General features: G+C 45.8%; 1 protein-coding gene across 1 annotated transcript in view; it reads left to right on the top strand.

The window, feature by feature from the left end:
• The first annotated feature begins 938 nt into the window (after positions 1–938).
• CPPED1 (calcineurin like phosphoesterase domain containing 1) overlaps positions 939–26,815 on the top strand; it is a 33,587-nt gene continuing 7,710 nt past the window's right edge. The window contains exons 1-3 of the mRNA XM_087728876.1: positions 939–1,097; positions 10,207–10,425; positions 25,561–25,983. Coding sequence (XP_087585002.1) covers positions 1,031–1,097; positions 10,207–10,425; positions 25,561–25,983 — 709 coding nt within the window. The 5' untranslated portion in view covers positions 939–1,030. The remainder of the gene's footprint in view (positions 1,098–10,206; positions 10,426–25,560; positions 25,984–26,815) is intronic.

The following is a 26,815-nucleotide window of genomic DNA, read 5'->3' as shown; positions in this document are numbered from 1 at the left end:
ATATGAAGAACGGTTGCAGGAACTGGGCCCTGTTAGTCTAGTGAAGAGGAGGACCAGGGGAGACATGAGAACAGTCTTCCAATATTTGAGGGGCTGCCACAGAGAGGGAGAGGGGGGTCCAGCTATTTTCCAAAGCACCCAAAGTCCAGACGAGGAATAACGGATGGAAACTGAACAAGGAGAGATTCAACCTAGAAATCAGGATAAATTTTTTGACAGTGAGAACAATCAACTAATGGAACAGAAGTTGCCTTCAGAAGTTGAAGGAGTTTCATCACTGGAGCCTTTCAAGAAGAGATTGGACTGCCATCTGTTGGAAATGGTGTAGGGTCTCCTGCTTGGGTGGAGTGTTGGACTACATGACCTATAAAGTCGCTTCCAACTTTGTTAATCTGCTTCCAATTTCCAGAGAGAGGGGCTGGCGCCATGTCCCCAGCTGACCTCCCTGCTAAGGCACTTTTCCTCTTTCAGCCCAGCGTCTTTAACCACTACACCCGACTGCCTCCCCGATGAATGGGAACCCACCCCAATTTGTCTCCCGTCTCATTGCCGGGGCAAGACTGCAAAGAGAGCAAATTGCCTCTGAGCGCCTGCAGAGCGCTCTCCCCGCCCAAGCTCAACCCATGCAACTCCTAAAAGTAGGAAACTAATTTGATTGCAAGCATCGCTCGCGATCCTACGCTGGGATGCTTGGATCCCGAGGAAACTATTTTAAAAAATGCAATGCAATGAAATGCATTTATTCAAATGCAAGGAAATGCATGCATTCAAATGCAAGGAAATGCATTTACCCCAAGAGCAAGGAAATGCAATTCCCCAGGGTTTAAGAGTTGAGTTTCCCCCTCCCTCTGTTCCAGGGGTGTGTGGGCACTCTGTGCCCTCCCAGCCCCGCCCCTGGCTTCCTAGACCACGCCTCCTCCATTGGCCTTCACCCCCTCGACTGTCAAGTCCCTGACTTTTTCCTCCTGCCGTTTTTTTTTGTAAGGGGCTGCTTCTGCTCCCCGGGAAGGCCTGCCTGCCTGCGCTCCCCATGGCTGAGAAAGGGCAGAACGAGTTGCTAAAAGCCCGAGACAGGACCCTGAGCGTCTTCCGCGAAGGTATATCGAGATTTATATACATTGCATTCCTGAGATTATTATTATTTTTTCAATCGCTTCCCGTATTTTGCAAAGCGGCGGAACCTTTGCGAGCGGAGCGCGGCGGGCCCGGAGGCTGATCAGCGCCGTACTGCTGGGCACTGGGGGGCCGAAATAGGCGGGCACCAAAGTGAAGGGAAAACAAGGGCCGAAGGGGGAGAGAAATGGGAGAGAAAGAGTTCAGGGGGCCCAATGTTGCAGTGTAGCAACTCAGTCTGGCTTCCCTGTCTTGGTGGGGGATGATGGGCGTTGTAGTTCAGGGGGCCCAGTTAGTTTGGGAGGGTGGAAGAGTCAACTCTTCTGGAAAAGGAGAAAGCATGAGTTTTTAATCCTGCTTCTTGATTCTCTAGACTTGCTAGATCAGGGGTCTCCAATCTTGGCAACTTTACCACTCGTGGACTTCAACTCCCAGAATTCTTCAGCCAGCATGTGCTGGCTGAGGAATTCTGGGAATTGAAGTCCACAAGTCATAAAGGTGCCAAGGTTGAAGACCCCTGTGCTAGATGATGCTGACTCCTATCTTGTCTCTTCTTCTCAAACACCTTCCCTCTGCCCAGAAATTAGTACAAGGTAGTCCTCCACTTACAACCACAATCGAGGCCAAAATGTACGTTGCTAAGCGAAACATTGGTTGAATGAGCTTTGCCTCATTTTAAGATCTTCCTTGCCGTAGTTGTTAAGTGAACCGCTGCAGTTGTTAAATTAGTAACATGGTCACTAAGTGAATCTGGCTTCCCCATTGTCAGAAGGTGGCAAAAGCAGATCACATGACCCCGGGAACTTGAAACCATCATAAATATGAACTGGTCACCAAGCATCCAAATTTTGATCATGTGTCCACGGGAACGCTGCAGTGGTCGTAAGTGTGAAAAAATGGTCATATAACTCCCTTTTTTCAGTTCTGTTGTAATTTCAAATGGTTCCTAAACAAATGTTTGCAAGTACTCAGCATGGCTAGTCTAGTGAAGAGAAGGACTAGGGGAGACATGATAGCAGTCTTCCAATATTTGAGGGGCTGCCACAGAGAGGAGGGGGGGTCAAGCTTTTTTCCAAGGCACCCAAAGGCCAGACAAGGAATAATGGATGGAAAGTGACCAAGGAGAGATTCAACCTAGAAATAAGGAGAAATTTCCTGTCAGGGAGAACAATCAACTGATTGAAAAGAAGTTGTGCGAGCTTCATCCCTGGAGGCTTTCAAGAAGAGATTGGACTGACCATTTGTCAGAAATGGTGTAGAGTTCCCTGCTTGGGTAGGGGGTTAGACTAGATCAGTGGTTCTCAATCCGTGGGTCGGGACCTCTTTCACAGGGGTCGCCTAAAAGACCATCGGAAAACACGTATTTTTGAAAAATGTGGAAAACATAAAATAATTTTATGGTTGGGGGTCACCACAACATGAGGAACTGTATTAAAGGTTCACGGCATTAGGAAGGTTGAGACCCACTGGACTAGATGATTAGGGGACAACAAAGATGATTAGGGGACTGGAGGCTAAAACATATGAAAAACGGTTGCAGGAACTGGGCATGGCTAATCTAGTGAAGAGAAGGACCAGGGGAGACATGAGAACAGTCTTCCAATATTTGAGGGGCTGCCACAGAGAGGAAGGGGGTCAAGCTATTTTCCAAAGCACCCAAAGGCCAGACAAGGAATAACGGATGGAAACTGACCCAGGAGAGATTCAACCTAGAAATAAGGAGGAATTTTTTGACAGTGAGAACAATCAAGCAATGGAACGGAAGTTGCCTTTAGAAGTTATAGGAGCTTCATCATTGGAGGCTTTCAAGAAGAGACTGGACTGCCATCTGTCAGAAATGGTGTAGGGTCCCCTGCTCAGGTGGGGGAGAGGGTTGGACTAGATGACCTACAAGGTCCCTTCCAAGTCTGTTAATCTGTTAATGTAGGTTGTAAGGTGAAGGCTACCTGTAGTATCCTTGCTTGTACAGGAAAGGTTTAAGCCCACTTGGTTCCTTCCCAGATGGAAGGAGAAGCAAAGAGGGGGACAGCAAAAGTTGTGGGCACCTGTCCCAGCTTAATCCCTCTGCAGGGAACAGTTGGAAGGGTAAAATAACCCTTGATGCCATACAAAACTTTGCCCAGGTGAGCTTAGCACTGGCAAAGGTTGTGTGCTCAGCCTTCACCTGCCATGGTTGATTGGGTTGCATTTTGCCCCCAATCTGTGCGATTTCTCAAAACTATTTCATGGAGAGCTGCACAACCTCATCTTCTTGGATATTTTCTTGGAAGTTAGTTGGTGTGAAAAGTAGAAGAGTTTGGTGATAACTTTTTTGAAACGTAACATATGAAAGACATTCGCCTGAAAACCAAAGTCCGTATATACAAGGCTGCTATCATACCAACGTTATTATACAGTTGTGAAACCTGGCCAATAAAAATTGCTCATCAACACAAACTGGACTTATTTCAAAACCGTTGCTTGCGTAGACTTACGAAAATCAAGTACTCTGAAAGAATATCCAATGCTGAAATCCGCCGAAAATGTGAGATCAATGAAAATGTATCTGCCATTATAGAACTTAGACGCTGGCGCTGGCGAGGCCATACATTGAGAATGCCAGAAAATCGAATCCCAAAAATTTCCCTGCTTGCAAAGCCTGGTCCGACCTGGAAACGGCCAAAAGGAGGTGTTCGTCTAACCACTCTGCGTCACTTCAAACGGAAAGCGGAAGATATAGTCATGCGCCCATTCAATCTTAGCCGAAAATCATATAATAACGACTGGCTGCACCACCTGACAACCCCAGCCCAGGACCGAAAACAGTGGCGTCAAATTTCCATGGAAGTCGCCTATACCCACGATGGGTGAAGAGGCGTCAAGTACAAGTACAAGTACCATCCCTAAATGCTACTGCGATAGAACCCAAATATTTTTTTGCAATATTTTAATTTTTGTTAAAAAAAACAAAACGTAGTTGCTACTGCAATTGAGACAGCTGACAAAGGGATTAATTAAATACAATTTAAAAAAAAAACAAAAACCACCCTGTTAAGGTGTTATCTAATGCAAGAGTGTGATTTTGAGGTTTAGGAAAATGTGTAGATAAAACTATTTAGGCACTCTTGATTGACACTGCCAGGGTTACTACCGGTAATAGATTCTCAACATTGTGTAGCGTATTTACCTCAATCTTTTGGCTAGTGAGTGGCAAACCCACCAGTTACAGAAATAAATTGAAATCAATGTGATTGCATCTGGTTGTCCTCTTACTATGTAATTTCCTGACAATTTAATCTGACTGAATTCAGATAAAGTATGGACAGGATTGCCTGCAGTGCTTGGCGAGAACAGCAACTGTAAAAAGTCATTTCCGTGTATATTAAACTATCTGGACACCCGTCCTTCCTGATGAAACAATGTGATCAGGCTATGCAGGAGAAATTCAGTTCACAATCCGTTGGCTCAGCGGTGGTCGGTGATTGAAACACATAAGGGAATATCGCTCCTGCTGCTTTGATTCCGGAAGCAGTTCCATGGGTGGAAGGCGTAGATATTTTGGTGAGGTACCGACGTTTATTACTGCAAGGAACCCCAGGTCGCTTCTGAGTGAAGGAGTGGAACGTCTGCCAGTTTGAAGTGAGATAACGAATGTGAGGCAACTGGCAGTTGGAACAGAGTTCTTTTCAGGTGGGGAGGGAGAGTAGAACTCCTTAGCATCAGAGCATGTTAATTACTGCATAAGAAATAGTAATGATCTGATGGTCATTTTGAAAAAAATCCTTTCTTAGCGAGCACCTAGAAGCCAAGAGGAACATACGTGCCAAATTTCAAGTTTGTAGGCTTTACGGTTCCGGAGATTTCATAATGTGTGAGTGGTATTTGCCTTTTATATATATATATATATATAGATTGTTGCACACCTTAATATTTGTTATGTACTCATTTCACAAAAGAACATCTCAAAGGTCTACTTCCATAATTGGCATACATTAACAGAGAGCGACTAGTGTTCAAATTAGTTTATATTATAGTAAAAATAATGAAACACAGTGATGTCTGTTTACACTTCTGAAGAACGATGATTAACAGGTACAGAGACTTTAAGTTGAGATTGAGTGTTACTAATACACTCATGCGCTTAGTAATAACAAGACTATCATACTTCCTGATATACTATAGTTCGCAGTCTAAAAATACACTAATGCAAATCTCATTCTTTGTGTGTTATTCTTTGAATTACCACTTGTCGCATTGGCAAAACTTGTCAATAAATGCTGTACCCAAGGAAATCAGCACCATGCATTTAAGAATGTTAAGGAAGTTGCCAATTTTAATATTTAGACCTAGGGCTGAATTGGCTTTAAAATGATATAACTAACTGTTGCACAACTAGGGGGTGTTCCAAAAAGCATGTGTTTAGCTCGCTCATTTCCAGAAATCTTGATGTTACATCACAATAAATCTGTTGATCTTTGCAACTAATTGGCTGGATTTAGTTCCCTGGGAACGCTGTTCTGCCTATAGTTGGGAACAGTGTGAGTTACTTTGCAGTGCGTAATAGTTGTTCAGTTCAAGGACTTTTTCCACTGTGAGGTTAAAAAAGAATTAAGTGAATTCAATTGGGCTGATATTTAGGTCCTACTGTATTAATTAAGGCTCCACAGTTACCTTCACTAGAACCCATAATGTGTCCTATAACTGCTTGCTATCCTTTGAAATTGTTTAAACCTGTGATGATGGACCTATGGCATGCGTGCCACAGGTTGCATGCAAAGCCCTTTCTGTGGACATGTGTGCCATTGCCAACTGCTCTTCCTGTTTCCGGCGCACTAGTCAGATAGTCAGGCCTGAAAAACACCCCCAAAATGGTCTGGAAAACAGCCAAAAATGCCCCCAGGCATGCATGCACTGGCCAGTTGGTCTTCAGGTTTAGGATAGAATAGAATAGAATAAAATAGAATAGAATAGAATAGAATAGAGAGTTGGAAGGGACCTTGGAGGTCTTCTACTCCAACCCCCTGCTCAGGTAGGAAACCCTATATCACTTCAGACAAATGGCTATCCAACATCTTCTTAAAGACTTCCAGTGTTGGGGCATTCACAACTTCTGGAGGGAAGCTGTTCCACTGATTAATTGTTCGAACTGTCTGGAAATTTCTCCTCAGTTCTAAGTTGCTTCTCTCCTTGATTAGTTTCCACCCATTGCTTCTTGTTCTACCCTCAGATGCTTTGGAGAATAGTTTGACTCCCTCTTCTTTGTGGCAGCCCCTGAGATCTTGGAACACTGCTATCATGTCTCCCCTAGCCCTTGATGTATCTCCACAGTTTATGTTGTGGACATAAACACAACCCCAAAGTTGTGTTGCTAGATGGGACATTGGTTAAGTGCCCCATTTTACGACCTTTCTTGCCACAGTTGTTAAGTGAGTCCCTGCAGTTCTTAGTAACACGGTTGTTAAGTGAACCTGGCTTCCCATTGGCTTTGCTTGTCAGAAGGTCGCAAAAGGGGATCGTGTGACCCCGGGGACACTGCAACCGTCATAAACATGAATCCGTTGCCAAGCATTTTGACTTTTGATGACGGGACCATCGGGACGCTGCAAATGGTCGAACGTGTGAAAAATGGTCGTAAGTCACTTTTTAAAATGACTTTGAATGGTTGTAAATCGAGAACTACCTGTATCTCTGCTAAAATGATCCAGGTTTTTTGGTTTTTTTAAACTATGATTTGAAATGTATTTTATTTATATAGCGCTTTTTAATGCTAGCATATGGCAGATAGGATTGTTGGCAAGGTGCATATAAAACAATAAAAATGCCACCAACTAGGCTGGCTGGAGAATTCTGGCAGTCGAAGTGCACACATCTTAAAGTTGGCAAGGTTAAAAAATAAAAAAATGAGTTAATCTCATTATCAAGAGACGTGCGTGCAAAGTAATTTTTCTTTGGCACCTCTGGTGCTCAGTATTGCAAAAATGCTAGAATTCCTTAAGATCCCTCCTCATCCTTTTTTTCAATGCGGTTTTTCTTAAAAAAAAACTTTTCTTGAAAGAAAAAAATGTTCAAAAATTAATCCCCCCCCCCCTGTTTTTAACTCATGCATACACAACTAGATACATTCCTTTCTCTTTATCAAACATTTTTGGGGGTGATTTTTTCAATGAACATTATTAGGGGGCACTAAAGATGGTGGTAAACTGGATTGAATGATTGCCGAAGAATGGAGACCTGGATTTGGGAATGGGGAAGGAAGGATGGAAGGATGGAAACTAATCAAGGAGAGAAGCAACCTAGAGGAGAAACGGTGAATGCTCCAACACTGGAAGTTTTAAAGAAGATGTTGGATAACCATTTGTCTGAAGTGGTGTAGGGTTTCCTGCCTGAGCAGAGGGGGTTGGACTAGAAGACCTCCAAGGTCCCTTCCAACTCTATTATTCTATTCTATTATATGCTATGCTGTGCTATGCTGTTCTGTTCTATTCTATTCTATTCTATTCTATTCTATGATTTGCTATGCTATTTTATATTCTATGCTATGCTACGCTGTTCTATTCTATTCTATATTCTATTCCATAGTTTATATTATATATTGTATTCTATATTCTATGTTATTCTATATTCTGTTCTGTTCTATGCTATGCTATACTATTCTATGTTATGCTATTCTGTTCTATGCTATGCTATATTATGCTATGTTTTCTATTCTATGCTATTCTATGTATTCTATTCCATTCTCTATATTCTATGCTATATTATGCTATGTATTCTATTCTATTCTACTCTACTCTTGATTCTCTATTCTATTCCATTCCATTCTCTATATTCTAGGCTATGCTATACTATGTATTCTACTCTACTCTACTCTACTCTACTCTACTCTACTCTACTCTACTCTACTCTACTCTATATTTTTGTTCTATAGCAAAGTGTTAAAGAGATGGGAGTGAGAGTTAGGGTTGTGAGTTAGTTTACACAAGAAGCCCATCCAGAAGCAGTAGTTCCAACTTTATTGTAGGGTTACATGAGCAGAATCTTGCAAGTGTGAAAATACATCTCCCCACACACCCCATCTATAGTTCAATTAACTAGAGGGGGTCTCTCCTGAGATGTCCGCTATCCCCATTCCTTTTTTGGCCTCAGCGACCTCTTATCTCATTGTTGTCCGTGGCTCTTTCTCCTATCTGCAAGGTCACTCCCACATACCATTACAGAGGCTTTAAAAAAAGATACAGGTAGTCCTCAGTTTACAACAATTCATTTAGCGACAGTTTGAAATTACATTACTGAAAAAAATGACTATTTTTCACGCTTACGACCATTGTAGCATCCCCATGGTCACCTAATCAGAATTTGGGCACTGATTCCTATTTACATCAATTGCAGTGTCCGGGGGGGTCGCGCGGTCCCCCTTAGCGACCTACTGACAAGCGAAGCCATTGGGGGAGCGGGACTCACTGAACGACGGCGTTACTAACTGAACAACTAAAGCACCGACTTAACATCTGTGGCAAGAAAGGTCGTAAAATGGGACAAAACTAGCTGAACGGCTGTCTCGTTTCGTGACGGAAAATGTGGGCCCAGTTGCGGTCATAAGTTGAGGACTCTCTGGACTTCAGCCCTGAGAAAGTAGAAGGCATAAAAAAAGAAAATTAAAATTGCCCCACTTTGATTAAGTTTGGTTAGCGAGAACGAGAGAGCGAGAAAGACTTTCCAAAATTCTGTTATTTTAGCCTGCAACTTTTTTTTTGAAATGAGAAAAACATTCTTAAAATCCATGCCATGTCTCTTACTTGATCTGCCTTCCCACGAACGCCTGACTAACTGAATTTACCAAATTAGCAAATCAAGGAACAGTATGATGCATTGTCAGCCCGCTGCTCGTTCCATAGTTTGTTTATCGCATTTTAATGAGATGTTGCTTTTGGACAACATTTGCTAACTGGTGCTGTGAATACAAAGGCTGAAAAACAATGCTGGGTGTCAAGTTTGGAAGGCTCAGTGCTGCTTTGGGGCTCAGTGGCTAAGACGCTGAGCTTGTCGATCACAAAGGTTGACAGTTGACATCTCAGGGGCTGCCACAAAGAAGAGGGGCTCAAGCTATTCTCCAAAGCACCCGAGGGTAGGACAAGAAGCCATGGGTGGAAACTAATCAAGGAGAGAAGCAGCCTAGAACTAAGGAGGAATTTCCTGACAGTTAGAACAATGAATCAGTGGAACAACTGGCCTCCAGAAGTTGTGGATGCCCCAACAGTTTTTAAGAAGAGATTGGATAACCATTTGTCTGAAGTGGTGTAGGGCTTCCTGCTGAAGCAAGGGGTTGGACTAGAAGATCTCCAAGGTCCCTTCCAACTCTGTGATTCTATTATATTCTATTCCTTATTCTCTTCTATTCCTTATTCTCTTCTATTCCTTATTCTATCATATCCATTCCTATTCCTAATTTCTATTTTATATTATACTATACTATACTATACTATACTATACTATACTATACTATACTATACTATACTATACTATACTATACTATACTATTCTCTTCTATTCCTTATTCTGTTCTCTTCTATTCCTTATTCTGTTCTATCTATTCTATTCTATTCTCTATTCTATTCTGTTCCATTCCATTTTTCCTTTATTCTATCCTGTTCTATTCTATTCCTTATTCTGTTCTTTTCTATTCTATTCTATTCCTTATTCTGTTCTATTCTATTCCTATTCCATTCCGTTCTATTCTGTTCTCTAATCTATTCTCTATTCTATTCCATTCCATTTTTCCTTTATTCTATCCTGTTCTATTCTATTCCTTATTCTGTTCCTTCCTATTCTATTCCTTATTCTGTTCTTTTCTATTCTATTCCTATTCCTTATTCTGTTCTATTCTATTCTGTTCTCTATTCTCTGTTCTAGTCAATTCATTCCATTTTTCCTTTATTCTATCCTGTTCTATTCTATTCCTTATTCTGTTCTTTTCTATTCTATTCTATTCCTTATTCTGTTCTGTTCTATCCTATTCTATTCCTTATTCCATTCCATTCCTGCCAGGGATGAGAAGAGAACACTATTCTGGTTAATCAGTTGTTCCCCTGTTTTGTTTTGTGTTGTTCTGATTTCCAGAGGCAGAGCGGGAATGGAAGGGCCCTTTCTATTTCATCCAAGGAGCGGACCCTCAGCTGGGGCTGATGAAGGCTTACAGCATCGGCGACTGCAACAGCGGTGGGGACGAGTGGGAAGCCGAATTGCAGCTCACCCGGCAAGCGGTGGAAGCCATTAACCGCCTTAACCCGAAACCAAAGTTCCTAGTCCTCTGCGGGGACTTAATACACGGGATGCCTGGTAAGGCAGTTCAAACTCTTGATCTGGAAGAATCGTGGTTTGACCCTTCCCCCCCCCTCCAAGGTCCCAGGGCTATATGGGTAATCCTCAATTTACGACCACACCTGACCACACCTGAAACTCAACATTGATGTTGCCGAGTGAGACGTTTCTTAAGGGAGCTTTGCCCGGTTTTACGACCTTTCTCGCCACCATTGTTAAGTGAGTCGCTGCCGTGGATAAGTTAGTAACCGCGGTTGCTAAGTGAATCTCGTTTCCCCGTTGGCTTTGCTCCTCCGAAGGTCGCGGAAGGGTTACTCACGTGACCCCGGGACACTGCAACCGTCGTAAGTGTGAGTCAGTTTGCCAAGCATCCGATTGTAAATCACATGACCCTGGGGATGCTGCGATGGTCTTGTAAGTGTGAAAAAACAATAGCAATAGCAGTTAGACTTATATACCGCTTCATAGGGCTTTCAGCCCTCTCTAAGCGGTTTACAGAGTCAGCATATCGCCCCCACTGTCTGGGTCCTCATTTCACCCGCCTTGGAAGGATGGAAGGCTGAGTCAACCTTGAGCCGGTGAGATTAGAACCGCTGAACTGCAGATAACAGTCAGCTGAAGTGGCCTGCAGTACTGCACCCTAACCACTGCGCCACCTCAGTGCAATGGTCCTCAGTCACTTTTTTCCTGTGCCGTTGTAATTTCAACGGTCACTAAGCAAACTGTTGTAAGTCGAGGACTACCTGTGTGGCAGGCAGTGCATTGTGATGGGAACTACTGCGCGCGCACACACACACCAGTGGTGGGATTCAGCCGGTTCACACCTATTCGGGAGAACCGGTTGTTAACTTTCTAAGCCAGGGATGCTGAACCTTTTTCTTACGGCGTGCCAAAATTGCGCACACATGCAAAATCGTCTGTGCACGCGTGCCCACTCAATCTCCCTGCTTACCTGCACATGCACGCATGACACACACACCCCGTGCATGCATACGAGACCCCTCCCCAGGCTCAGGAGCCCTTCCTGGAGCCTGGGGAAGGGCGAAAATGGCCTCCCTTGGCGACCCTCTGGGAGCTGGAAATGGATTGTTTCTGAACTTCCGGTTGGAGCCGTTTTTCGCTCTCTCCAGCCTCCGGAGGCATTCCTGAAGCCTGGGGAGGGCGAAAACAGCCTGCCCTGGCCTTCCAGAAGGACAAAAATATCAGCTGGCGTGCCACCAAATATGGCTACCATAGGTTTGCCATGGTGGTTCTAAGCAGTTGGGAGAACCGGTTGTTGGAAGAAATCCCCTCTTGTTTTTTCCCACTTTACAGGGAAGTGGTGGGATATGACCGGTTCACCTCGGTACGGGCGTACCAGTGCCTGCTGGGAGCACCAGGTACCGTTCCAGTACGGTCCTCCAGAGGGCCCACCCACGCTCCTTACCGGTATTTCAACCGATCGGGGCTTTCACACATGGAGCGTACGGCCCCTGCGCGACGCTCCACCGAGCAGGTAGATCCGGAACCCACCACTGTTACAGGGCTAATCCTGTAAGGAAGGCAGGAAGGAAGGAAACATTCTGGTGTTGTTCCTAGCCCTGCTTACAGAAACTGCCTCTCCGGTTAACCCTTACGACATTGTAACCGCTAAGGCGAAGCGCCCATCGACGGAAGTGACGTTGAGTTGGCCACGCCCACACAGTCACATGACCACCGAGGCAGGTCTACCCAACTGGTCATTAGGGCAGAGAACCACTTGTTAAATTATTTGAATGATACCACCGACACACACCTACATCGATTTGCAAATGTTTACCCACTTTTCATTTCATTTTAGCCGGCCAATTTTGAGCGGGCCGAGAAGGCTTGCCAACCCCCCCCCTTTTTTTTTTCAATAAAACATCTCCATCCAAGTCGGCTTTTGTTAAAGCCGGATTAACAGACAGGCTGCGTGCCGGGCGTTGCTTTCCCTCACACAGCTGCATGGAATAATCTTGTTAGCATAATCAAAATCCCCCACATTCAGCCATTGCTCCCATTATCGAAGGCGAGGCCTTTCCCGTTTCCAAATGCAATCATCGCTAGCTGGGCCCCAAAGGGTGCCGGAATGAAACCAGCTTTTGAAAATTCTGCCCGGCCCCGGTGGTTCGTTTTTCGGTCTGCGACAGCCGGAATTTCCCCCGAGCGGCAAATAGGTTGGCTTGGCATCTCCTGGCTTCAACGAAAAAGGAGAGAATGAAGCATTTACTGCTTCTATTAAAACGGAGGCGCGATGGGGAAAATCGTAGCCGTGAGGGAATTGACTCAGGCCGGAGGGGAGTGGTCTCTACAGCTGTAGGGGAGTGGTCTCTACAATCCACGAAATTGCCTCGTTGTGAATGTGATGACACACCCTGGAAGGGGCGGGGGGAACAGGGTCATGATTGGGCCGTAAATTACATGGAGTCAGAGCTGGCTTTACTTGGTGTACGTACTGACATAAAAATCCTAATAAATGACTGGATTTCTTTTGAAGCTTGGCTGGAGGCTCATGATTTGATTATGGCATCCATCGGAACCCTGACAGTAATTGGGGGACTTCCTGTTTTTGGCTCTCTCTCTCTCTCTCTCTCTCTCTTTCAACTTTGCAGGATTCCCCCACCCCCCACCCCAGGCTAGATTTTCTCTGCCCTAAAAATCTCTCCTTTGAATTCCCAGCATGGATCTCCTGTCAATTACAAGGGGGGAAAAAAACAAGCAAGAATAAATAAAAAAGAAAACCTCTCCGATGTGTTAACGCAGCGATCCCTTGTTACAAACAGTTCTGTTCAAACTGCCAACGCTAAAATCATCTTTGGCTTGGCATCTTACAACTTTGCTTGTGTGTTTTGTGTTGAAAATTGATGTGGCCTCTCTTGGAGGCAGCCTTCATTTTTTGCGATGAATCGTTGGCGGGTTTTAATCCGGGCCTGAGATTGTGACATTTCCTTTGAATGAAACATCAAACTGTACAGATAGTACTCACGTTACAACCACAATGTACGTTGCTAAGTGAAAGTGACTTATGACTGCTTCTCACACTTACAAAGGTTGTGGCGTCCCCATGGTCATACCATCAAAAATTCCAATGGTTGGCAACTGATTCATATTTATGACGGTTGCAAGTACCCTGGGGTCACGAGATCACCTTTTGTGATGTTCTAACAAGCAAAATCTTGTTAAACTAACCACTGACTTAACCACTGCAGTGATTCACTTAACAACCGTGGCAAGGAAGATCGTGAAACGGGGCAAAACTCACTTAGCAAATGTCTCACTTAGCAACAGGAATTTTGGCTGTAAGTCAGCCAGGTCTACCTCCTGGAAAAAGTTGAATTTGGTTAACATTGGTCAGAGTTACCTGGGCGGGGTAAGATGGGTGGCCAATAAATTTAATAAAGAAAGAAATAATAATACACGAAGAAGTAAATACATAAATAAAAGAGCTCCCTTCCTTTGCACAATCAGCTACCATGTTTTCCCCAAAATAAGACAGGGTCTTATATTGTTTTGATCCCTGAAATAAGTGCTTGGCTTTATTTTCGGGGAGGTCTTATTAGTTTTGAGGTGCAGGAGGTGGTGAGTGTGGTCACCTCATGGCTGCTACTGTGTTGCAATATTTTCGAGCAAAGGCTTATTTTAGCCCATGCACTCAAAAGCCCGATTGGGCTTATTATCCGGGGAGGTCTTATTTTGGGGGAAAACAGGGTAGGAATTCCAGCGAAGCCGTTACGAGAAAGTGTGCATGCAAATTGATTCTCTCTTTAATTTTTTGGTTCTTGTTTTTTAAAAAAATAAGAGAAATCGGATGTTCTAGAGAAGTTGGGTCTTGCTTATGTAGCCCATCTCCCCCTCCACCCGCACCCCCCCCTCCCATGCATCACACACAACTGCCAAAGACACATTTAGCCATGCGGGGCGTGAAACGTTTGAACAGAACATCTTGAGCACCAAAATTGCTTTTGAGCTGGGTTGTGTGTTTGGTCTAAGCTGGGCAAACATTGGCAAGGAACAGCAAGCAAAGCGAGAGTGATGGGTCTCCCCAGGGAGACTTCAAATCCATCTTCTTTCTGCTCTCAGAACCATTTGGACGGGCGGGCGGGGGGGGAGGGAATCTCCTTTTTAGCAATAGCAATAGGACTTAGACTTATATACCGTTCCACGGGGCTTTTACAGCCCCCTCTAAGCGGTTTTCAGAGTCAGCCCATTTGTCCCCAACAATCTGGGACCTCATTTTACACACCTCAGATGGACAGAAGGCTGAGTTGACCTTGGCCAGGTCAGGATCGAACTCCAGACTGCGGGCAGAGACAGCCTGCAATACCACATTCTAACCACTGCACCACCAGGGCTCCTAATGCAACACCCAATCAACCACAGCAATAGCAAAAGCACTTAGACTTATATACCGCTTCTCAGTGCTTTACCCCTTCTAAAGGTTTACAAGTGAGTGCCATAAGTGCCCTCTCTAAGTGGGTTGCAAAGTTAGCCTCTTGCCCCCAACAATCTGGGTCCTCACTTTATCCACCTTGGAAGGATGGAAGGCTGAGTCAACCTAGAGCTGGTGAGAATCGAACTGTTGGCAGTTGGCAGAATTAGCCTACAATATTGCATTCTAACCACTGTGCACCATGAATGGATGGATGGCAGGATGGATGGGTGGAAGGAAGGCAGGCATGAAGGAAGGAAGGAAGGAAGGAAGGAAGGAAGGAAGGAAGGAAGGAAGGAAGGAAGGAAGGAAGGAAGGAAGGAAGGAAGGAAGGAAGGAAGGGCAATAGCACTTAGACTTATATGCTGCTTCATAGTGCTTTACAGCCCTCTCTAAGTGGTTTACAGAGTCAGCCTTATTTCCCCCAACCATCTAGGTCCTCATTTTACCGACCTCAGAAGGATGGAAGTCTGAGTCAATCTTGAGCCGATCAGGATCAAACTCCAGACTGTGGGCAGAGTCAGCCTGCAATACCACTTTCTAACCACTACGCCACCAGGGCTCCTAATGCAACATCCAATCAATTACAGCAATAGCATTTAGACTTATATACTGCTTCACAGTGCTTTCCAGCCCTCTCTAAGCGGTTTACAGAGTCAGCCTCTCTTGCCCCCAACCATCTGGTTCCTCATTTTACCCACCTTGGAAGGAGGAAAGACTGAGTCCAACCTTGCGACAGTCCTTAAGTGAATCACTGCGGTTGTCAATAACAAGGTCGTTAAGTGAATCTGGTTGTCAGAAGGGAATCACAGGACCCTGGGTTGCTGAAACCATCATAAATGGGAGTCAGTGATCAACCGACTGAATTTTGATTGTATGGCTGTGAGGATGCTACAGCAGTTGTTATTGCGATAAACGGCCATAAGTCACTTTTTCTCCCAGCACGTCTGTAATGTTCGATTGGTCACTGTTGTGGCCCGGCAGGAGCTGTTGGAGCTGCTGCCAGACTCCGTCAGCGAGAGGTCTTATGAGTCGGCCCTGGAGGAGGTGGAGGACCCTGGACAGGGTTCCGACTCCGAGCAGGGCGAGGAGAGACTGATTGGCTACCAGGTGGCGTCTGAGCCTTGGATCAGTGGGGAGGAGACAAGAGCGAGTGATCCAGAAAACACCTGTGAGTTGTTCCGGGATGCACGCCGTCAAAGGGCTACTCGGCGTCAAGAACAACGGCGTAATTACAAGAGGTGATTACGCTCAGCTGATGCTCATTAAGATCCTCTCCTGATTATAAAAGAGACTGCTTGTGCCATGCCCTTCTTGCAGAAGTCAACGTTAAGGACTAACAAGAAACAAACTTGGCAGGCTGGATTGCTGCCAGAGTTCGTTTGTATTGCTGCCAAGTTTTGTAGGACTTGCTGCCAGAGTGCTTATCTCTTTGTTTATGTGGCTTGTAGCCAACGAGAGTCTTGACTGATTAAAAGAAACCTTCTCGTTTACGTTGGTTTCGGCTTTCATTCCTGGATGGAGGATGGGGGGTCAGAACAGGTCACTATATAAGTTGAGAATTTACCTGCCTTCCTCCTGGCTCCTATTGTTAAAATATTTCCAGCATGGAAGCATTGTAGGATCCGAAGTCTCTCTCCTAAGCAAAATTTGCCCCATCTTGCAAGGGGAGAAATAAAAGAGATTTCAAAGCATCGTTACCAGCGGAATATTTATAATTCAGAGCTGACCCGTTGGATCCTGGGTCCTCTCTGAGCTGGGCTGTTTTTCCTGCAGGTGCTTCATTATCCAATTAGCTAGCATCATCAGGGCTAGAATGGAGTGGGCTTTGCTCTAAACAACAACCTCATTAAGGAAGCATCAAGATCATTCCCACTAGCAACTGACCTGGCGAGTCGCTTGCATATAAACAGAGAGCAGCCCTCCCCTTCTAGCACTGATGATGTCACCTAGTTGGGTAATGAAAAGCCTGCAAGGAAAACAAGCTTAGAGAGCACCGAGGAATTGTTCTTTCCCTCCTCCCTGTAAATACCACTCCCTTCGAGCACTGATGATGTTACCTACTTGGTGTTGTGGCCCGCCAGCGGCCAGCAGATTCAGACATTGAGGAAGTTGGGGAGGAAGATGGGCCAGTCCTGGAGTCTGGGGAAGGCTCTGATGAGGGCTCTGCGTCGGAGGCAGAGAGGGGGCCAGAGCCGTCTGACAGTTATCAGCTGCCTTCAGAGTCAGACATCAGTGAGGCAGAGGAACAGCTGGAGCCTGTTCCCAGTGTGCGCATGTTCAGAGTGGCCCGACAAAGGGAACAGCTAAGGAACAAGGGTCGACTTGGGAGTAAGGCCACAGATGGATGATGAATGGCCCCTCCCAGAGGAAATAAAAGAGGAGCGAAAGGGGAGTGGAGTTTGCAGGAGACAATTAGTTGCCAGACAAAGGGAACAGGTAAAGAATGGGTTGACTTGGGAGTAAGGCCACAGGTGGACAATGAATGGCCCCTCCCAGAGGAAATAAAAGAGGAGCGAAAGGGGAGTGGAGTTTGCAGGAGACCATTAGTTTGCTTAATTGGTTCATGACTCTCCGAGACTCCTTGCCAGGTTTTATAGAGATTGCCCTGGCAGGTCTCCAAGCCAGAGAAGGTCTGTGACTGTAAATCCTCCCTTGAAAGACTTTGCTGGATGTGAATGAGCAGAATTCACAGTATATTAATAAAAGGGGCTTTTGTTGGGACCAGAAGTTTGCTTCGTGCTCTTGGGAAGCCTCGGTCAGAACTGTTGGTTAATGAAACCTCTGCGAGAAAACAACCAAGCTCAGAGAGCACCAAGAACCCCACAGTTGTTCTTCCTCCTTCTCCTCCTCCTCTTCATCCTCCTCCTCCTCCTCTTCATCATCCTTCTCCCCACTCTCTTCTAGCTCTGATGATGTCACCTAGTTGGCTAATGAAACCTCTGCGAGAAAACAACCAAATTCAGAGAGCACCAAGGACCCCACAGTTGTTCCTTCTCTGTTCTGACTCCCCCCTCCATCCAGTAACAAATGCCGAGACAAGCTTAACTGGAATGTACTTTAATAGCAAGACACCAAAACCTTGGTGGCTGAAAGCCAAGCATAACAAACAGATAAGAACCTTGGCAGCAACTCAGACAAATTCAGGCAGCAATAAACACAGATAAGGCTTGGCAGCAATCCAGCCTGCCAAGCTCCCAGTAATGTCCTCCAACATTCAATCCTGTGTTGACTTCTGCAAAGAGGGCGGATGCAAGGTAGCCTTTTTATAGTCTGGAGAGGAGCCTAATGACCACCAGCTAGTGCAATTACCTCCTGTAATTGCATAATTGTTCCTGACGCCTATTAGCTCTTCAATGGCGTGCATCCAGGAACAACTCACTACTGGCCTCCGGCTCACTCTCCCTTGTCTCCTCCCCACTGGTCCAAGACTCAGGTGCCTCCTGGTGGCCAACCAGCCTCTCTGTGCCCTGCTCGGAGTCGGAATCCTGTCCAGGGTCCTCCACATCCTCCAGAGCTGACTCAGAGGGCCCCTCGCTGTCGGGAGTCTGGTGGCAGCTCTAACGGTTCCTGCTGGGCCACAACACTTCTCCATCTTCTTCTCTTCATCATCCTTCTAGTTGCAAACCCCTCTCCCTTCTAGCTCTGATAGTTGGGTAATGAAACCTCTGCGAGAAAACCACCAAGCTCAGAGAGCACCAAGGTCCCCCACAGAGGCATCATTAAACTACTAAAATTGATACCGAGATATCCAGAGGTCCCAATTGCGGAAGGGAAGATCCCTTAAGCTTTCCAATCAGCACCCCAACATCTGCATCACCTCGATAACCAAGGAGCGACATTCTGCAGCAGAGTTCCGTTCCCCGCAAAGTTCTAATAACCCTGCCGATCTCCTCCTGCAATAGCATGCATCGGCTTATTCTGGGTATCATCAAAGGCTTCCATACAATCAAGGGGAAAGGGGGCTGGTGGGGGAGGGGGAGGGGAAAAGAATCCATCCCTGCCCTACTAGTAATGATAACAACAATCCGAGCGCAAACCCCCCCCTCCCCATTTAATCACCATTTACATAACCAAAGACACTGCCGCTGATTACTTAGTTCCTTTAACGGGTTCATAAACGGTGCCAAGTGTTTTGCTTGATTGCAGCCCACTTTAGCTGATGATGCCTTATTTTATTTTATTTTATTTTTTTTGCTGCTGCAGTTGTCCCAGGCATCTTAAAAGCCAAAGACTTTGTCGTATTTTACAAGAGCTGGGGGATTAGAATAGAACAGAGCTGGAAGGGACCTCAGAGGTCTTCCAGTCCAGGGGTCACCAACCTTTCAGAACCACCACCACCCCCAGGACCACTAAATTCATAATTTTAAATCCCGTGGACCGCTAATATGAATTTGTGATGGGATGGGGTCCTTCAGGCACTGAGCTGGCCCGCCCTGTTAACGGGGAAGAAGCCGCTGGGGTCAACCCTACATTTGCTGTCCATTGCAGCTAGGAATCTCAAATAGGGCCAAGAATGAATGTGGGTCTTGTGGCCAGGCCAGGCGCTAGATCGCCTCCCCCCCCCCCAAGCGAACTGTCTTTTGAGGACCCCGGCCGAAGTTTCACGCACCGCTCACTGAAGGGCCTGGACTCCCAGGGAAGGAGGGAGGGGCTAGAGCTACTAAACAGGCAGCCAAGCTAAGTGCCTGAAGGACCCCATCCCGTCAGCAAATGGGAGTAATTGCTTTGGCGGGCCGTATCAAGCCCAGGGGTCATAATTTGAGGATCCCTGACTTAGTGCAGTATAAAAAAATGCAAAGATTTTTCTGCGGACCACCGAAATTTTCTCACGGAGCACCAGCGGTCCACGGACCACTAGTTGGTGACCGCGGTTCTAGTCCAGCCCCTGGTCAAACAGGAGAACCTATACCAGGGGTGGCAAACTCAAGGCTTGGATTTTGCTCCCGGGGAGCTGAGATCAGGCCTGTAGGGCCTCCCTAGAAACAGTGAAGGGCTGGCCTGCAGTGCCTCTGCCAGCAAAAATGGAGCTTGAGGGGGGGGGGCTGCTGCGTGCAGCCCTCCCGAGCTCCGTTTTCGCTGGCAGAGGGTTGCAGGAGGCTGTCGCAGCTGAAAACGGAGCTCGGGAGCCTGTTTTCACTGGCAGAGTGCTCGGGCCACTACAGGACACCCGCCCCCCGACACGAGTGTCATCGAGCTGGCCACGCCTCCCTCCCCCAGCTCCCTAAGGTCAAACTCAACCCTGATGCGGCTCTCAGTGAAATCGACTTTGCCACCCCTGATATCTATTATCTCAGACAAGTGACTGTCCAATCTTCTGCTTCAAAACCTCCTGTGATGGAGTGCCAGTGGTGGGATTCAGCCGGTTCGCACCTATTCGGGAGAACCGGTTGTTAACTTTCTAAGCAGTTTTGAGAACCGGTTGTTGGAAGAAATCTCCTTTTGTTTTTTTCCACTTCACAGGGCTAATCCTGTAAGGAAGGCAGGAAGGAGACATTCTGGTGTTGTTTCTAGCCTCATCTTTATTGCCCTGCTTACAGAAACTGCTTCTCCGGTTAACCCTTATGACATTGTAACAGCTAAGGTGAAGCGCCCATCGACCTGAGTGACGTTGAGCTGGCCATGCCCACCCAGTCACATGATCACCAAGCCACGCCCACCCAGCTGGTCATTAGGGCAGAGGACCGGTTGTTAAATTATTTGAATCCCACCACGGTGGAGCGCCCACAATTTCTGGTGGCAAGCTGTTCCACTGTCCTCACTTTCTGTGGGTTTCTTTTTCCCCCTTCCTAACCTAGCAGAATAATTTTCAAGCCCTTAATTCTCTGGCGGTAATGAGCATGATTCCGCTCAGTAGACATGACACAAATTGATATTTTTCAGGACAGAGAAACGAGCTGTACTTTTTAAGGAACAGAAGGCAGAGGCGAGAACTCATGCCAAAACCATCAGGTTAAAACAAAGCCGCTTCGCTTTGGACAGCGCTCATAACAGAGAACCCGGCCGATTTTTATTAAGTTTGACACTATATTAAAGATGGGATGTTAAAGTGCTAATCAGATGCCGCAGTGGAAATGGAGGGGAGCGATGGATGTTTTGCAAGATGTTTTTTTCAGGATTTTATTCTGTTCTGTTTTCTTCTTCTTCGCTTGTAGAAGATCGGTGTGGCTCATTGTCCTTTTTTTATTTTTATTTTAAAAACACACACACACACACACACCTTAACCCAAATGTCATTTCTTTTGATGCGGCTTGTTCCGTTTTGCATGAATGTATTGTTGGCTAAGGTTTAGGAAAGAAGTAGGAGGCTGTATAGATCGTTGAAATGAATTGTTCTGCTTTAAGGATAGGATAGGAAAGAGTAGAGTAGAGTAGAGTAGAGTAGAGTAGAGTAGAGTAGAGTAGAGTAGAGTAGAGTAGAAATAAGTAGAGTAGAATAGAGTAGAATTAAGAGTAGAATAGAATAGGAATAGGAATAGTAGTAGAGTAGAATATAGAATAGAATAGAATAGAATAGAAATAAATAGAGTAGAATAGAGTAGAATTAAGAGTAGAATAGAATAGAAGGAGGAATAGGAATAGTAGTAGAGTAGAATTAAGAATAGAATAGAATAGAAATAAGTAGAGTAGAATAGAGTAGAATTAAGAGTAGAATAGAATAGGAATAGAAATAGGAATAGGAATAGTAGTAGAGTAGAATTAAAAACAGAATAGAATAGAATAGAATAGAGAGGTGGAAGGGACCTTGGAGGTCTTCTAGTCCAGCTCAGGTAGGAAACCCTACACCACTTCAGACAAACATCTTCTTAAAAACTTCCAATGTTGGAGCATTCGCAACTTCTGGAGGCAAGTTGTTCCACTGATTCATTGTTCTCACTGTCAGGAAATTTCTCCTTAGTTCTAAGTTGCTTCTCTCCTTGATTAGTTTCCACCCATTGCTTCTTGTCCTGCCCTCAGATGCTTTGGAGAATAGCTTGACTCCCTCTTCTTTGTGGAGCCCCTGAGATATTCGAACAGCTATCATGTCACCCCACCATCCTCATTTTACTGGCCTCGGAAGGATGGAAGGCTGAGTCAACTTTCAACCAGTCAGGATTGAACTCCTGGCAGTGGGAATACAGAGTTAGACTGCAATACTGCATTCTGACCACTGCGCCACCTCCAGCCATATAAGCCCACTAACTTTGTTATTTAATAAAACTGACATATTAATAAGGCAACTGTTTTATATGCATTCACACACATATTTTTCACACAAATAGCAATATGTTAGCTGCCTTAAGTTACTTATAAAGTAATTAAGGCAAAATCAAAAATCTTGTAGATAGATAGATAGATAGATAGATAGATAGATAGATAGATAGATAATAGATAGATAGATAGATAGATAGATAGATAGATAGATAGATAGATAGATAGATAGATAGAAGCCAAGTACCATTCACTCATCACAAAATCTCCAAAACCATAAAGCCTAGAAACGTGAAATTTGGCACGTATGTTCCTTTTGGCTTCTAGGTGCTCGCTAAGAAAAGATTTTTTCAAAATGACCATCGGATCATTAGTATTTCTTATACAGTAATTAACATGCTCTGATGCTAAGGAGTTCTACTCCCCCTCCCCACCTGAAAAGAACTCTGTTCCAACTGCCAGTTGCCTCACATTCTTTTACCTCAGTTCAAACTGGCAGACGTTCCACTCCTTCACTCAGGAGCGACCTGGGGCTCCTTGCAGTAATAAATGTTGGTACCTCACCAAAATGTCTACGCCTTCCACCCATGGAACTGCTTCCGGACTCAAGGCGGCGGGAATGATATTCCCTTATGTGTTTCAATCACCGATCGCCGCTGAGCCAACGGACTGTGAACTGAATTTTTCCTGCATAGCCCGATCATACGGTTTCATCGCAAAGCACGGATATCTAGCTAGAAAATAAATAAATAAGAGACTTTTTTCAGGAGATCTTGATTGAAACCCCTTGCTTTCCACCCTCAAGTTCTCGATGTCTGACCTCAACAGCTTGCTAGCCACCACTGAGTGACCACAGCATGTTAATTGATAATTTACAGCCAGAAAGCTGATACGGGATCCCTGCGACTTTATTTCTGACACCTCTTCTGAAGCCCCTATAAAATCTAGACATATCAGATGAAACAAATGCTTTTGACAGGAGATCAAACACATTTTACAGCCGGAAGTATTGGCACTCTGCTTTGAGGCCATTAAATAGTCGACACTTTACGGTTCACTTGGACTGTGTTGCTTTTTTTTAAAAAAATGTTGAACCGTTTTTGAGATAATTGCATTTTTTACTCTTGGCTTTTACAACTCCGAGGGCTTTGTAAAAAAAATGGAATGGCAGGAGTTGAAAGATGGAGGCAGACCGAGTCAGTGGAAATTCCTGCAAAAAAATATAAATAAATAAATAGCACTGGCACTTAGACTTATATACCGCTTCACAGTGCTTTGCAGCCCTCTCTAAGCGGGTTACAGAGTCAGCCTATTTGCCCCCAACAATCTGGGTCTTCATTTTACCCACCTCAGAAGGATGGAAGGCTGAGTCAACCTTGAGCCTGGTGAGAATCGAACTTCTGGCAGTTGGCAGAATTAGCCTGCAATATTGCATTCTAGCCCCTGTGCAGGATGGATGGATGGATGGATGGATGGATGGATGGATGGATGGATGGATGGATGAAAGGAAGGAAGGAAGGAAGGAAGGAAGGAAGGAAGGAAGGAAGGAAGGAAGGGCAATAGCCCTTAGACTTATATAACACTTCACAGTGCTTTACAGCCCTCTCTAAGCGGGTTACAGAGTCGGCCTATTTGCCCCCAACAATCTGGATCCTCATTTTAACCACTTCGAAAGGATGGAAGGCTGAGTCATCCTTGAGCCTGGTGAGAATCGAACTTCTGGCAGTTGGCAGAATTAGCCTGCAATATTGCATTCTAGCCTCTGTGCTGGATGGATAGGTGGGTGGATGAATGGATGGATGGATGGGTGGATGGATGGATGGGTGGATGGATGGATGGAAGGAAGGAAGGAAGGAAGGAAGGAAGGAAGGAAGGAAGGAAGGAAGGAAGGAAGGAAGGAAGGAAGGAAGGAAGGCGGGCACTAGTACTTAGACTTATATACCGCTTCACAGTGCTTTTACAGCCCTCTCTAAGTGGTTTACAGAGTCAGCCTCTTGCCCCCAACAATCTGGCTCCTCATTTTACCCACCTCGGAAGGATGGAAGGATGAGTCAACCTAGAGCTGGTGAGAATCGAGCTTCTGGCAGTTGGCAGAATTAGCCTGCAATATTGCATTCTAGCCTCTGTGCAGGATGGATGGATGAATGGATGGATGGATGGATGGAAGGAAGGAAGGAAGGAAGGAAGGAAGGAAGGAAGGAAGGAAGGAAGGAAGGAAGGAAGGGTAATACATATCCTTGATTAGTTTCCATCTGTTACTACTTGTCCCACCTTCAGGTACTTTTTGACGCCTTCTTCATGGTAGCCCCCTCAGACTGCTTGCCTTCTCTTGGAAGCAGAGAGATGAGGCTCTACAGAGATTAGGGGAGGGTCAGTTCTGGACAGTGGTGGGTTTCAAAAAATTTTGGAACCTCTTCTGTAAGTGTGGTCTGCTTTGTTGGAGTGGCTTGCTGGCCATGTGACTGGGTGGGAGTGGCTTGCCAGCCACGTGACTGAGTGGGAGTGGCTTGGCAGTCGTGACTGGGTGGGCGTGGCCAACTTGTAAAATGTGGTGAAACTCACTTAACAACGCTCTTGCTTAGCAACCAAAATGTTGGCTCAGAAACTCTGGCATTTGAAGCACGCAAGTCTTAAAGCTGTCAAGTTATAAGACCCTTGCAACCCTAACCCTTTAGAAGAAAAAACCCCAGGGGTGTTCAATCTTGACAGCTTTAAGACTTGTGGACTTCAACTCCCAGAATTCCTCCTCTCGCTCTTCATCTTGATGATGTGCGGACGGGCAGGGAGGAGGGAGCTGGAACCAGTTCTAAACGGCACGGTAGATTTGTGGAACCTCTTCTATAGAAGAGGTTAGAACTGGCAGGAACCCACCCCTGGTTTTGGATCTCTTGCGGCTACGCAACAATTCTAAGCTAATTCCTCACTTGAGACTCCCTCTCTGCTGGTTGAGCATTTCCCAACATCCTGCACAGGGGGGAGTTTTTCGCCCAGCCCACACTCCAGAGGCTTTCTAGGAGCCTGGGGAGGATGAAAACAGCCTCCCCCACCTCTTGGAGGCCCTCAGAGGCCAGAAACGGCTCGTTTTCCGACTTCCGGTGAGCCCTGTAGGTCCATTTTTGTCCCTCCCCAGGCTCCAGACACTTTCAGGGAACCTGGGGAAGGTGAAAAACCACCCAACCTGCAAACCGGAAGTTCAGGAACGGACTTCCGGGTTGCCCGTTGGGCTGTTTTTCTCCCTCCGGAGGCTTCAGGGGGATTCCCTGAAGCTTCCGGAGGGCAAAAAAACAGCCCAACATGCAAACCGGAAGTCCATTCCCAAACTTCCGGTTTGCACGTTAGGCGGTTTTTCGCCCTCCGGAAGCTTCAGAGAAGCCTGATGGCGAAAAAGGGGCGAAAATCAAGGCCAAAAATCTGCTGGAGCTGGCAGCGCAATGCCTCAGGTGCCTTCAGAAATGGTGGCGCATGCCACCTGTGGCAAGCGTGCCGTAGGTTCGCCATTATGGTCCTAACACTTCGTGCTTCTTGTTTTGCAGGGACGGAATGGCGCGAGGCCCAAATCCGGGACCTAAGAAATGTCCTGAAGGACCTTAGAAGCGACATCCCTCTGGTTTTCGTCAGCGGCAATCACGACTTGGGCAACACACCCACGCCGGAAACCGTCCGCGATTATTGCCAGCAGTGGGGCGATGATTACTTCAGCTTTTGGGTCGGCGGTGTCTTCTTTCTCGTGCTGAATTCCCAGCTGTATTTCGACGCTTCTCGATGCGCGGCGTTAAAGGCGGCGCAGGACGCGTGGCTGGAGCAGCAGCTGGCCCTGGCGGAGAAAAAGCAGTGCCGCCATGCCGTCGTCTTCCAGCACATCCCCTTCTTCGTAAACGAACCTGAAGAGGACCACAACTACTTCAATCTGGAGAAGGCCGTTCGACACGAGCTGATGGAAAAATTCTGCCGAGCAGGTATCAGTTCCGTCCGTGGGATACAGTTTTCTAAATTTATTTGTAGGTAGTCCTCGACTTACAACCACAATTCGGCCCAAAGTCTCTGTTGCTAAGCAAGTGAGACAGTTACTTTGGCCCATGTTATGGACTTTCTAACCACAGTTCCTAAGTGAATCGTTGCCATTGTTAACTTAGTCATAGCAGTAGCACTTAGACTTATATACCGCTTTGCAGTGCTTTGCATCCCTCTCTAAGCGGTTTACATAGTCAGCATTCTGCCCCAAACAATCTAGGTCCTCGTTTTACTGACCTCGGAAGGATGGAAAGCTGAGTCAACCTGGAGCTGGTCAGGATCGAACTGTTGGCAGTATTAACCGCAAAACTGCATTCTAACCAATGCACCACCACAGCTAATCGTCAGTAGCACTTAGACTTATATACCGCTTCACGGTGCTTTATAGCCCTTTCTAAGCGGTTTACAGAGTCAGCCTCTTGCCCCCAACAATCAGGGTCCTCGTTTTACCGACCTCGGAAGGATGGAAGGCTGAGTCAACCTTGATCAGCAGAGTTAGCCTGCAATATTGATTCTAACCCCTGTGCACCATGGATGGATGGATGGATGGATGGATGGATGGATGGATGGATGGATGGATGGATGGATGGATGGATCAAAGGAAGGAAGGAAGGAAGGAAGGAAGGAAGGAAGGAAGGAAGGAAGGAAGGAAGGAAGTTCCAATTTCCTTTGCCTCAAATACCAATATAGTTACAAAATTATCTCTTATTCTAAAAATACAAAAACAACTTAATTTTTTCTATGACCATTTTCTCCCTGATCTTCAGAGTACACCTG

This window comes from Thamnophis sirtalis, unplaced genomic scaffold (genome assembly GCF_051295495.1).
Source record: "Thamnophis sirtalis isolate CommonGarterSnake01/CBP01778 unplaced genomic scaffold, rThaSir2_p1.2 scaffold_14, whole genome shotgun sequence".
NCBI lineage: Eukaryota > Metazoa > Chordata > Lepidosauria > Squamata > Natricidae > Thamnophis > Thamnophis sirtalis.
The sequence above is the reverse complement of the archived record's forward strand: the minus strand, read 5'-3'. Positions and strand labels throughout refer to the sequence as shown.